General features: G+C 42.1%; 1 protein-coding gene across 3 annotated transcripts in view; it reads left to right on the top strand.

Annotated features, from left to right (window-relative positions):
• RPS6KA2 (ribosomal protein S6 kinase A2) overlaps positions 1-13,010 on the top strand; it is a 280,539-nt gene extending 267,529 nt beyond the window's left edge. For all 3 annotated transcript variants that reach the window (XM_030499206.1, XM_030499204.1, XM_030499205.1), the window contains 6 exons: positions 1,139-1,297; positions 2,509-2,670; positions 7,081-7,157; positions 9,106-9,223; positions 10,264-10,401; positions 10,799-13,010. In XM_030499206.1, coding sequence (XP_030355066.1) covers positions 1,139-1,297; positions 2,509-2,670; positions 7,081-7,157; positions 9,106-9,223; positions 10,264-10,401; positions 10,799-10,924 — 780 coding nt within the window. In that variant the 3' untranslated portion in view covers positions 10,925-13,010. The remainder of the gene's footprint in view (positions 1-1,138; positions 1,298-2,508; positions 2,671-7,080; positions 7,158-9,105; positions 9,224-10,263; positions 10,402-10,798) is intronic.
• The last annotated feature ends 1,340 nt before the right edge of the window (positions 13,011-14,350 follow it).

The following is a 14,350-nucleotide window of genomic DNA, read 5'->3' as shown; positions in this document are numbered from 1 at the left end:
GTGCTGCTGGGCAGGGGATGCTCTTTCACAAACAGCAGCTGTTCCCACACAGCCTGTAGTATCTGCTTTATTGGGAAGAGGAGAGCTCATAGAGTCACTAGGGTTTCTCCCAGTAGTGTTTTAATGCCAGGGAGTATTTACCTTCTACTCAACCAGCCTGAGCAGACATGAAGTAATCTTTCTTCAGTATTTCATATGAAGAACAGCCTTCGATGTGCTTACATGCAATAATGACCTTTAGTCAGAGACGTTTTACTTACTCTGCCTGCAGTGTCACCTAAGATTGTCCACACTGTGTCAGATCCAGAGTTTACAGATCAAAAATCCTGCTGGTGTCAGTGGTCTTGGGGTTCAGACCCTGGAGAAGTGTATAAAAAATTTCTAATCACATGCCCTCAGGAAGTCTCACCTAATTCTAAAGTGTTAAAGAATATCTTAAAATACGAGCAAAAAAATGTTTCATATTCCTTTCCAAAAGCATTGATGATTATAACACCTCCTGTTATTGCAGTTCATATAAAGGATTATGACATGAAAAAGGCTATCTTCCAATTTAGATGAAAAATGTCTCTTACCCCTTACAATTGACATTGAAGGTAAATACATCTTGTGTCTGATATCAACAATATATTCACCAGAACTGCAAATACAAGCTGTATAATATGATTGGAAGCAGCTCTTGGCCAGCAGTACAATACAGTTCATTTAGCTGATCATGAGTCAGAGGGAAATATTGATATTTGAAATGGTAAATGTTACTCTGCAGAAGTGGAAAGAGAGAGCACTACTGAGAAGGAGGCTTGGGTGAGAGCCAGTAGGCATTTCAGACTGTGTGAAGTGGTGCTGCTTTTAGCAGCTTGGTCTTCTCTGCTGATATGATAGCGGATCAGAAAAGCTACATTTCTGTGTGGACCAACCAGCAAGTTGTTCCAGACATGAGAAATGTCATGAGAGATAATTAAGTCATCTTCTAAAATCGACTCTTCTGTTGTTAAGCATAACAAGCACATTTCCCACACATTAGCTGACATTTTCTTCTTGCAACATCTCACACAAGCAAGCCAACGCTGTGATTAAAGGACCAAACTCTACCAAGTTAACGGGTCCAAAACATGTATTTATTCTATTATTCTTCCAGGTCTATGATGATGGGAAATACGTGTACCTGGTGATGGAGCTGATGCGGGGAGGCGAGCTCCTGGACCGCATTCTTCAGCAGAAGTGTTTTTCAGAGCGGGAAGCCAGTGCTGTGCTGTGCACCATCGCCAAGACTGTGGACTACCTGCACTCTCAGGGTGTAAGCATTGCTTTTTTGGCTATCCACATCAACCTTCCTAAAATCCAGCTTTTAGAAAAAGCAAATAGCTGTGATTTTGCTTCTCTGAAACATAAATAAGTTGGGGGGTTTTTCTCAAAAAAAGTGATCTTTCTCCACGTTTATAATTACATTTGGTTTCTGAAATAGGGTGATATGCTGTTTAACCATTTTACAACTGAACTGCAGTATGTTGAATTGGTATTTTCATTCCCAAACTACGCTGCTTTTCAAGTTTATCTACCTTGTTGAGACTTACTTGTTTACTTTTTATCACAGTCATTATTGCAGTACCTGATCTTTTAACAGAATTTCAAATAGGGTAGCTCAATCAGAAGACAGGTAGAAAATCAAATGCTCAGCTTTCCAAACGAAGTGGCAGTTTGAGCAGCTGATGGGAAAGAATTCTGACATGCTCTTAAGAGCTAGCTTTTGAAATCTAAGCTCTCTGTGTATGGCAGTTTGAAAGTCTCTCCTTTTCCACTTTTCAGGGACAAGTTGTTTGGATGGCTAGTCAAATATTTGCTGCTTTTTCCATTTCTTGGACTTGATGACCTTAACAGTCTTTCCAACCTAGCTGATTCTATGATTCTATGGTTAAAGTGCATTTTGTGCTTGGGCTTTTACATTTTCATGATAGTTTTTCAGTCTTGCAATAACAAATAAAGGCTGTTTTCCCACCAGGGAAATTCTGTTCCTGTCTGCCAAAACATGCAGCTACTTGTGTGCCTACAGAAAAGACTTTTTCAAATACATTTTGATATGAGAAAAAAAGAATCCCTCCATTCACGTATGAGCCTCTTACATGGACAGTCACAAGGAGACTCTTACACACTATCCTTCTATGATGGGATTTCTTCTTTGCCTTTCAGCTGAATATTTAGGGCTCTCATGTTCCAGGGGACTTTTATACAGAGGTGTTTGTACAGCAACACCCTCTGACCATCCTCTGGAAAGTTGAATCTCCTGAGAGCAGCAGTCTCCATCTTAATACACCATCAGAGGCTGTCAAACATGTTCCTTCTGATTTTAACAGACTTTAACCTTTTTTCCCCCTTTGTTTTTCTCCAAAACTTAAATATTTTTGGCATGAGCTCTTGGCCTACCTCAACCAGCAGACCAGAAATGGCAGCCAAGCCTGGATGCTCCCTGACCTCCTCTCCTCACTTGTTCCTCACTGCTTTCTTGTTAAGGTGGTGCACCGAGATCTCAAGCCAAGTAACATCCTCTACATGGATGAGTCAGGAAACCCAGACTCCATCAGGATCTGTGACTTCGGGTTTGCCAAGCAACTGAGAGCGGAGAATGGGCTGCTCATGACTCCCTGCTACACAGCCAACTTTGTTGCCCCTGAGGTAGGACTGCATTTGAAAGCCGTGAGTAATGAGTGTGTCCTAGGAAGCAGCCTTTCCTCTTTTTCTCCCTTCTCCTCGCTGCCTTTACAAGAGGAGCAAGGCAGAAACCAGGCACCTGCACAGTCTAGGAAAGATTACCATCTTTCCTATCCCTGCTCTTGTCAGGCCATTTGTTTGGTTCCTGACAGAAGCTGGTGTCTGCATCTCTGTGACTGACGCACAAAATGCTTTGGCTCGTTACTGTGATAAATACCCTTTTTTCTCTAGCTGTTTCTGCTCAGACTGCTTCCCCTCTGGTGCACTGCATCAGAACAGGACAAGGCTTAAGCAGAAAATCATAATGTCAGGAAGAAGTCTCAAAAGAAAAATCCATGCTTTAAATCCTTACCACGCTGGAGTCGGTGGCAGCTTTATTGTTGGGTTTATTGAGCTAAAGAGACATCTCTCCTCTTGAGCTTTCCTAGAACCAGTCCCCCCTGTTATGGGAAATGTAGGAATGGGCTGCTTTCCTGATTTTACAGATGGGGAAATGGGGAAAGACCAACCAGCTTGCCCCAAGCACAGGCAGAGGTGGCTCTGCATCGCTGGCAAGTGCTGCTCCGTTCATGCAGCACCACAGGACTGAGTTTTGGTCCTAGCTGTTCGAATGGTTTGGGCTCTTTGCTGTATTTGACCTTTGAGATGTTCATAGCTGCTTCCTTCCGATAAAGGAGCAAAAGGTTAATTTCCTGGGTAATTCTCCATTTCTTGGGGTGATGCTTATCAGCAGTTTTGGTATCTGCAATACACAACTTCAGGTGTCTGTCTTCCTCTGCTTGCTATGGTCCTTATAAGAAAAATACAAAGCTATTGCCTTTCAATACTTCATCTGTTCTCTACTGTCAAATATTGCTGTCTCTCAGTTGGTATCATTCAACAATCTTTTCTTCCCCATAACTCTCCTCCATCCAGTGTTCATCTGATACATAATTGCAAAGAGAAAAATGAGATGATCTTTCTGTGAAAGGTCCTTTTGTGATACCAAAAAGTTACAGGGATCACAGCCTTCCAGCATCAGAAGGAGATTTATTAAATTGAGACTGTTGCCAGGGCAGTATAAATTCGAAGCAGGTTTTTTTCAGAAAAAAATAAAAAGTCTTCCATTGCCAAGACAGATTGATTTGTGATTTTATTGCTGTTTGGTTGGGTTCTCGTTTTAGAAACTGGAATGAGCTGCTTAAAATTTATCAAAATACATTAAAAAAGTTCTGTGGCACCACAGCACCTCAATTTCTAAACAAAACAAAAACAAAAAAAACAAACAAAAAAAAAAAAAAAAAAGAAAAAGAACCCAAAAAAAAACCGCCCCCCCAAAAAAAATTCATGTTTGCAAGATTTAAAGCACTTGTATTTTTTCCAAGATACAATGTGCTTAAAATAGGTATAGCTACTTTTCATTATGGGCTATTTTGTATAGTGTCTGTAGCCACAAGCGTTGCCAGCACAGTGCAGTTTCAGGTCACTCTTCTGATTTGAACTGAAAGCAGAAATCATGCTCCCAGACATGTGCGATGAATAAGACAGGTCCTGCTAATGCAGGAAACTTTGGAGATTAATTGAAACATTACCAAAACTGGCAAAGAGCTTATATAAAGCCTTAAGTGCTTTTACATTTTACCTGTGACATAACGCTGCCCTCCAGCCTGGGCTTGATTTTCGTGATCCCTGTCTGAGCCCTGCTGCTATGTCTGCCATACGTCCATGAAACTGGACAAGGCGTCAGAAAATCATCTGAGCCCATGACACAAGAGGACAGTGGCAGAGGGAGGAGGACGTGTTTGCCCGCTTGGATCTCCCTTTATTTTGGAAACGTTGAATTTGGGGGTTAGAGGAGAAGATGAGCAAAGATGAAGGCCGCCCGGGAGAAAGGCGCACGCTGCCACCTAGTGCGAGCCCTGCCCGGTGCAGGGAGGAAGGAGCAGGCCTGGGACAGAGGGGTAAGACAGCCTGGTCCTTCCCTACTAATGCAGCACGGTCCTTTGGGATAAAGTAAAAACATTTCATCCTGCAGTTTTCCCCCAAAATCCCTGAAGAACTACTGTTTTGGCATTTGAAATTAAGAGATTCTTTATTAGCTTTCATACGCATCCCTGCTTGCCTCAAAACTGAGATAAGCCTGGCTTTGTAACATTGTCAATGCAAAAAATCAAAGCCTATAGAAATAAACCAGGGCTGGATAAATATCTGAGCTGTTATCAGAATTGGATGAACCCAGTGGAAGTTTCTTCCTTATCATCACAAGGCACCCGCCGTGTGCAGTGCTAAGAACCAGCTCATGCCTGTACTTCACTTCCCACCAAATTCTCAAGGTGATCTAAACCCCTTCATGGGTGGTAAATTCTTCAGCATCCATTACAGCAGGACAGCACTGCATCTTTTGCAAAGCCCATTCCCTGACTGATTTATTTCTAAGACACATGCCTGTTACTGTTTGATAATATCTGCCCCCCTCTAGGTCAAACACTAATCTTTTTGGCCAAGGTTTCCCACACTTGCTCCTGCCAGCTCAGTGTTCTTGCTTTAACCACAATTGCACAGAGCTGCTGGAGACATTTTCAAATAGCAGTGACACTAACTGATAACTCTCACTAGATCTTGTTTATTTCCATGGGGTGAAGCTGCTATCGATAAAAAGTAATTGCCAGCAAAGCTTTCCCTAGACACTGGCACACAGTGAGTGTCTCTGTTACCGAGCAGCATTCTTGCAAACTGAATAATAGCACATAGCGACACCTGCCCGTCATTCTCGGATTGTGTAACCACTTGCTTAATAGCCTACTCCACTAAATATCATCACTGCCCTATTTTTCTGTCATTTGCCTTGGACTGGATTGTCCTTGGTTACTGGAGGAAGACAATGATGGCAATGAAAATGTAGCTGTTCAAAGAAGCCATGAGAATGGCCACACCAAAAGATAAGTGCTGGGTATTCAGTCTCACAGGCAAAGCAAGAAGGAACTGAGTTTGTCAAATAGCAAATAAGTTTTTCCCATAAAAAAGAACATTAATAGAGGGGGAATTAATGCAAGAACTAAAGAAATAGAAACAAATAGAACAGCCAGTGAGCATATATGTGATGTGCAGAGGAGAGATGCAGAAGCAGGACTTTACCAGCTTTATTAATACACAGGAGGAAACGCGAATTCTTCTACATGTTTTTTTTTTCCAGGTAGCAAATGTTCGCTCAGCAGCATACCTGGCAGATGGTTGTTTTCCCACTCATCATTTGTAAAGTCTGTTGAGGCAACACTTTCTGAAACTCTTTCATCCTAGAAGTCCTTGGTCTTTTCTGTGATAGATTTCAGATAGCTCAAAGCACTCTTGGGTAATAAGGCTGCAGGTCAGAGAAAGACTTGCTGAATTCATACGTTCCTCTTCCCTGTGCTTTGCAAAAATTAATGTATCTACTGATCCACGAGAAGGAAACAAAACTCTCCTTGTGTGCAAGAGCTGAGTAAACAGAGGGGTAGTTTGCTTTCATGAGCAGGTGGAAGATCTGGAGGTGTCCTTGAGTTTTGCTGAGCCAAACAATGTTTTTCTCCTAATCTCAGGAATGCTGTCTTAGTGGTGACTTCACTTTCACTTGGACATGCACTGACTCAAATAGGCATTTCTTGTAACATGCGCCACCATAAACGAAATCTAGATTTTACCCTTACTGCTATAACTTGCCATCCTGCACCAATATTGAACCTACTGGTCAGATCTCTGCTGAGTACCATGGGTCTTGTTTTCCCCATAGGAAAAAGGGATCAAGTTCTAGCCTGTTATCTGGTAAGTCCAGTTGAAATGTGGCTACTTTTCTTAATACAGAAGTAAGATAAGATTAAGCCTTTTAGCTTTCCTTGCAGTTGTCATGCATCTTTACTAGTCTGACATTAGATATGGTTAGTTGTACCAAATCCAAACTAAGCTTAGACATACTTATCACTGTCACTCAGCCCTATGCTTGTTGCATCTACAGTGTTCTTGGTAACCTTTGTGTTTGAAGGATACATTTCAAAGTATGAACAAGCTTTTGTTAAGAAACACTGTAAAACACTGAAATGTTGTTCTGCTTTGCTGCGTGTTAGATGGTCAGAGAGGCTCCCAGAGCCTCCAACAGACTGCACTCATCTCTCTGTGTTGTAGAGGTAACAGATGTGCTGGGCTTGAACACTAAACTGCACATTCCAGCTGGGGCTTCACCTTGCTCCACACCACTACTGAACATTTTGATCCTGAGGCAGCCACCTGTTCAAGCCAGATATGCGGTTAAGCCCCGGAAATGTCACCAGATACAACCACTAATCGGTGCTGTTTGAAGATCAGAAGCTAAAAATTCAGGAATGCAGATTAACCTATTTTCACCTCTCTCTTTCCTTCACACAGGTCCTTAAACGCCAAGGTTATGATGCAGCCTGTGACATCTGGAGCTTGGGGATCCTACTGTATACCATGTTGGCAGGGTGAGTGGAGAGGTTTTGCTAGAGCTGCAGTCTCTTGTGGGCTCAGCACTTCAGTACTGATTAAACCAGAAGGAAGTCACAGCAAACTGTTTGGCCTCCTTTGGGAAATGTGCTCAGTTTTATGAGGCAAGAAAATAGATGCCAAGACCTAGAATTAGAATAAGTTTCTCCAGAACACATAAATATCTTTGACACTTTACAAGTTGTTTTGGTTTTTAACAGCCTGTGCCATAAGCATGCAGGAGACCTAAACTCCTAAAAGGCTCATTCACCACTTAAACAGTGTGAAACTTTACACTAGGGAAGGAGCATAGGAGTATGAAGAGCCATATCATGTTCACCTCATTCATAAGAGGATGTCCATTCATTTCTATTGATATATGTGTTCTTCTTTGACTGTTGTTATCGATGTATCTGACCACATTTAAAGGCTAAAAAAAACTCCCACAAACCCAAACATTTTTTTCAGATGCTATTTGAAAAATATGCTGCAGAAAGGACAAAAAGTAAATGAACAGACCAGCAAGAAGACCAACAGGCAGCAGGAACATTTGCGGGGTACTTGGCAAAAATACCCCTACCAATGTGTTGGCTAAAGTTAAATATTGACACAGGAAGACCCAGAGAAAGAGACATATTGAAATAAGCAGTGAAGGGTAGGCATAAGATGTGCTGGGGCGAATGGGAAATACAGTGTGCAAACCCAATCTGGAGTTATCAGGCCCCTGAATTTCATACCTCAGGGTATGGTATGTGCGTATTTATTGTACCTAAGTGCAGCTTGAAACTTTTCAGTGACTTTCACAGCTCTTTAATCTGCTTCATGATCATTCAGCTGTGGCAAAAAGCTTGAATTCATTCCTAGATTTATACAGAAAACAAAGACCTGGACTCTACCTTTCTGTTATTCATGTCTCTTGCCTCATGGATTATAGAAAAGGTGACAGGAGTTTCTGTCACATCTGTTTTGTTCCTGAGTACAAATGAGTTCACCGTTAGCTGAAACACATTGTAACCTTCAGGGACAGTCTCACAGTCTCCTGGGATTTCCAAAAACCTGTTTCTATTTGGCTAATGCTATGGATCTGCAGTGATACACAACCAGAAGCAGTAAAATAAAATCACCACATTACCCACTGTCACGTTTGTTTAGCTGAATATATTCAAAATGTTTCTTTTTTTAGATGTGAAAAACCCCAAAACAAAATAAATATATCTGAACTGGAAATTTAAATTGCACTACTTAGTGGATATTAAATTTGCTGACAGGTGCTATTAACTTGTATCTCACTTTTTTCAGCACTTAAAAGAGCATGCAAACCGTCGAGAAGTGCTGACTTTTTAGGTGCCACCACTACATTTAGGGATGTTCTTGTTCTTCCTCACTGGAGGAGAGTTAGTAGGAACTGACTATTATGCACATCCAGGATTTTACTCTGCCATCATCACTATAAGCAGAGACAGTTCAGACAGCCAGGACTAGAGCACAAGCCTGGGATCCTGTTAATGCAGGTAGTGACAGACCTCAGAGTTCTAGCTAATCCTTAATTCTTAGTGCATCCCTCCTGATAGTTATATACTGGAATAATTTTTTTTTTAATTATTATTATTTTTATCCTTTCTTGGCTTTGCCAAGGTACTTCTGTTGGCAATAAAGTGGAGTTAAAACAATTAGAGAGGTAAAAACCTGTCTATTTTTTAAAAAGAATATTCCTAAAAAATGAGAACAGAACAAAAATTTAAAAACCAATTAAGGAATCAGTCTTCATCTGCAGAACAACTTAAGAGGAACCACTGGACCATATAGTTTGAGTGAAAATATAGCAGAGATACCTGGTCCACTCTGGAACCAATTCCTGTTGTAATTGATGGCAAGTTAGCACTAGATTCTAAAAATCAGATACTTGCAAATTACGCTACATTATTTTTATTCTCTTTTTTTTAATAGGTTCACTCCTTTTGCAAATGGACCAGATGACACCCCAGAGGAGATTCTGGCCAGAATTGGCAGTGGTAAATATGCACTTACAGGAGGAAACTGGGATTCAGTATCTGATACCGCAAAGGTCAGTGAACTCCTACGCAGATTATTTTCTTGTTCTCTGAAACGGGCTTGCAGTCTGCAGTTGTAGCAAACTTCAGAGAGAGATACTCAGAAAGGTTATTTCTCAGTGCCTTGTGGAATAAAAGCTTGCTTCTTCATGTTTCTACCACTCCACATGAAATAGTGTGTTAGGAATTCTGGTAGTTTATTTCATTATACTAAAGCATAATATAGCACCATCAGCTGTGAACGCTCTTGAGATTTAAATGGCACAGAACTCTTTTTTGGTGCAACTGAACTTTTAAAAGAAGCATAGAATTGTCAATGACACAAATGTATGGTCTATATTTGAATCACCTTTTTGCTCCTCAAAGCTAGCGAGGAGCAGGCAGTTTACAAACTAGCATTTTTAACTCCTGTACAGTTCACAGTGTAGGCTGCCCATCTGTCATAAAGCATGGGAACCCCAGGAGATAACATTCATCTGGTGCTGAGACTTTTGAGCATGAAGCTGTGCACTAGTCTGTGAGACAAGTAGATGGGCAGGAAAGCTGGCAAGCTTCCAGTTGCCTGGCATTAATCAGAAACTTTGACAGGATTCAGAGATTCCTGCAAGAGATTTCAGTTCTAGCAACTGGAAGTATCCAATGGAAGAACATTGACGTATCCCACGGCAAAACTGCAAGCAATCCTAGTAACATCTTAATCTTGCTACTAACACCTGTGAGCTTCACAGTGTGTTTTTTATCAGATGTCCAGTTTTGAAATGAAAACTTTCAGATGTGGTAGAAGTGATCTCATTGAATTTTAGCCACCTGGACATTAGATTTCTATTCTAAGCTCCTTCTGTAAGCATGCTTTGGAGTCAGTGAGCAGATCCCTCCAGATGGCATCCTCTCTAGGGGGAGTTTATCACCCCTATGAGGTCTAAATAGATATCTAAAGTGCATCACTCTCTCCATTGGACATGCCAGTGGTGACACTGCCACCAGGAAGATCTTAGTAAAACCTGAACTGCTGTTAATTACTTCTGTTTTGCTTTTTTCGTCTTTTTAAACCCAGGACATTGTGTCTAAGATGCTTCACGTAGACCCTCATCAGCGCCTCACAGCAGTCCAAGTCCTAAGACATCCATGGATAGTGAACAGGGAGTATCTGTCTCAAAATCAACTCAGCAGACAGGATGTTCACCTGGTGAAGGTACATCCTACACCCGTGCCTCTTCCTTCTTGCAGAATGAGCTGTCATCTGTGTAAATATTGCTGAAAGTGATAGAGGAATTGGGAAGATTATTTGCCTCAGAGGCCAAATTTAATGTGGCATTGTATTAATAGTAATGATTTGTGACCTGTCACCTGCTCACTGTTTTTAACTTCAAGCTGCATTGTAATGACCTGCTGGCGTTCTGTGCACATACTGCTACCCACCACTTTGAATCAGAGACAGTCTAGCTGTCTGCCAGCCTAAATGTTGTTATCATTTCATGGAAATTGTCCATGCATGTCCATTCTTTTCGGGGACTGTATAGGGGAAGAGAGGGCAAAAATACCAAAGAACTGAATTTCAACCCAGCATTTTCTCCTTCTCTATTTTACAGGGTGCAATGGCAGCCACTTACTTTGCTTTAAACCGAGCACCTCAGGCACCAAGGCTGGAGCCTGTATTGTCCTCCAGTCTGGCCCAGCGGCGGGGCATGAAAAGACTTACCTCTACCAGGTTGTAGCAGTACCTCCAGAAGGCCTCTTTGAAAACACACAATTTATTATTTGAGAAATTCATCTTTACTTGGCTAGCAGAACTTTTTTGGACAACCTGCACATGAAATCGCAAGAACTAGCAGAAACCCAGCGTAAGGAAAAGTTCTTCTTTGCTCCATTGTTTCTTTTACATTCCGGCCAGGGTCCCAAGTTTAACAACTTCACAAAGATGTGCCAATTTTGCCAGTAGCTCTGTTCCTTACTGAGATAAAGCCAAATAAAGTAGGTGTGCTCCATCCTTCCTGCCTTAGGAAACACTATTTTTGAGTCCTTAAGATGTTCCATGAGAACACTGTTTTCATTTTGTTTCTCAAGAAAAGCACTTTTTGTTATGAAGAATGAAGTCGGGTTTGAATGTTTCCAGCTGTTCCAGCACGCATCATGATGAGGTGACTTGGCTGGTCACCAGCTGACATTACTGATCTCCACTCACCCCAGGAAGAGTGAAGGCTGCAGAGACACATTAATTAAACCTTACTTGAAACAAGTTCTACACAACATGAAGGAGAGAGAGCTGTCGGTCGTGGAAATACCTTCTGATTTTAAGAAATCCTTTGCACTTCACCCCTGCCCTCTCTGGAACGAAGACAGCACAGCTCAAGGAGCATGTGCCACCAGCCCTGATGTACACAGAGGTCTCCAAGAGCAGAAAACCTCCGAGAAACTCGGTCCTCTGAGGAAAGTATTGGGTCTTGTGAGACTGTGGGAAAGCCTTCACGTAAAACATCATGAGTAGGAGCCTGTGGATCAGTGGAGAAAAAGGTGTCTGGTCTCAGCCAGCAAGTGGGAGGTCTGGGAGGGCTAGGTGAGGGGGCTGGGGAACTGAGCAGAGGCAGGAAAAGGTGTGGGTGACTGAGGACAGCAGGCAAAATACCCTGTGGCAGCATGGTGAGAAGTACTGCCAAAGGGAACTGGTGTGCATGTGCTTGGGGGGCAAACCGGGACCCTCTTTAAAAGCAAGGGACAGTCCCTGTCCAGCGGCTGGTACAGAAGAGAGTTGGTGGGTGGCTGGGCTGACAAGGGCTGGCTGGGTCATGCAGCTGTCCTCCCATGCCATCACCAAATCAGCTCTGGCAGGCCAGAGTGCCACCCTGGAGCATGTGAGGCCATTTCCAGTCTCTCTGCATTTTCACTGCTCTCTGCCCTCCCCTGGCTGCTTACCTGAATCCGCCTCCATCACCCAACGTTTCCTGTCCTTGCCTGGCTGTTCTGCTCTAGCAGAGCTAAACTCCCTGTAAAGTGTGTACAGAGAGTACCCACTTCTGAAGAATCCAGCTAACTCTATTACAAGCTTTAATAATAATAAATTATGAGGAGAAACTGGAGGATGCTCTGCTTTTATATTTATATAAATATGTAGATGTGTATTTATATATATATAAAACAAAAGTTCTGTACCCTAATACCTGGATTTTCCAGGTTCAGGGAAAGAAAACTTTGTTGAAATGCTCTCAGCAAAATGGACCTTTTTTCTCATTCCTTGATTTCAAAGAAAGTGAGCAAGGTTTGTGGTGTCAGATGTGAACTATTTTTTTATTCTTTTTCTTAACCCATCTTGGCTTATGGTGGTCAGAAGCTGACCAGGATTCTTCTTTGTACTGCTTTTGTTAATTTTTATTTTCCAAGTAAATTTTGTCACCTCAGATGCTTTGTGGGAAAAGTGAATGTGCTATGTTGGCTTCTTTTTCTGTCATGATGGGAAAAAAAGAAAAATGTGAACATGGAGCTTCATATGCTAGAGATGGTAATTTTTCCTTGTTCAGTAGTATGTGCATCTCAGTGTTGAACTGGAATTACCAGATCATTGCCTCAGAATGTCCAAGGGAACAAGGAGCTGCATTTGCTGTAGCAATATGCTTCCTGAAACCAGCTCTGTTCCAGTGTTGCCTGAAATTTGTTTGCATTAGTCTATTTTTAAATTTAAATTTATTCTTAATAATTTAAACTGATATTTAATGTTCAGGTTCATGTGCTGTGCACAGAGGACTGCTGCAAAGCAGCTCTCCTTGAAGTCCTTATCTTTTCTAGAATAAAAAATGCTGTGAAACTTCACGCAGTGGCTGAACCCATTTGGACTGATGCGTGCAAACATGCGCAGGTGCGTGTCTGTGGTTAGAGACATAGCAGCCCTTATTCTCTCCTCCAGCTAAATTGTGCTCAGTATCAGCTGTTTGCTGCCTTTACATTTTTCCTCTTGTTAGAAGTTAAGTTTCACATATTTCTGCTACCAGCACACTGTGAGGCGAGTCCACAGGCAGGGGATACCCTGGCTGATGCAGAAACTCTCTGGCCAGGCCCTGTTTGCCTGGAAGTGACTTCTACCCTGGAAGAAGGCAAGGCGGGCACAAGGATGCTAAGGGCAGCCTGGAGAGAGGGCTGGATTTTCTGGGCTCCCATCTGATTTGTGCTGTTTCAACAAAATGTAGTTTTAATGGTCCGTGTAATTGTACTGTCTGTGGGCAGAAAGAGTGTTGTAAATATTATGTACAGTTTTTGTCTCCCCCTGAAATTTCCTGGCCATTTTTCATTGCTTCAGTTTGCTTTCTCTTCACAGTCATTGGCAACAGTCTAATTCCCTCTTGATATGCTTGGTCTTAATTCTTTGAGCATTTTTTTTCATCTGAATATTATTGTAGGCCAAGCTTAGAAGATGTTGCTCTTCCCAAAGTTTAGTGGTTTGAATCTCTTCCTGATTTAGCTCTTTCTAACCCACCAGCTATTACCCTATTAACCATACAAAGTTAACATACAGAATTATATGTGTTGATGCTCATTAATTACTTTATAAGCCTATAAATTACATATAAGGGAGTTTTCTTATTAAGATTTTGTTGCCAGTGCATCCAGATGTATGCACGTGTGTGTGTGTATGTAAATACATGCACAAAAAAGTGCTGTCCCAGCTTGTCCAGATGAGGATAGAAGCTTAATTAGCGCTTGAGGCAACACTCAGAAGAGTTTTGTCTGCAGCATTCTTGAAAATCTGTCATTGAAAATGGTATTGGTTACCCTGGATGTGCATAGGTGCTGTGGCCAGAAGAAGCTGTCCTGTCCAGCCTCTTCTCTGTCCTAGCTGTGTCTCCCCACACACCCCCAAGGCAGACCAGCCCCCCCGCTGCAGGCTTGCCATGGGAGATGCTCTTCTGTAGGTTTCATGACCTATTTCAGTCAAGATGAACCCAATTAAATTATTTCCACATCAGTCTTGCTGATCCAGCTCATTTGGGACTGAAATACAAGAGCTTCCATCAGCAAATCCAACAGACAGTTGCTCCCAGCAGAGGGGCAAGAATATGCCATTGGCACTCGTTATTTCAGACTGATAGCACCCACCACTTCCCCTGGCCCAGCTGGATCCAGGCAAAGATGCATGGCCATGGTCTAATTACTGC

This window comes from Strigops habroptila, chromosome 10 (assembly GCF_004027225.2).
Source record: "Strigops habroptila isolate Jane chromosome 10, bStrHab1.2.pri, whole genome shotgun sequence".
NCBI classification, from domain to species: domain Eukaryota; kingdom Metazoa; phylum Chordata; class Aves; order Psittaciformes; family Psittacidae; genus Strigops; species Strigops habroptila.
The sequence above is the reverse complement of the archived record's forward strand: the minus strand, read 5'-3'. Positions and strand labels throughout refer to the sequence as shown.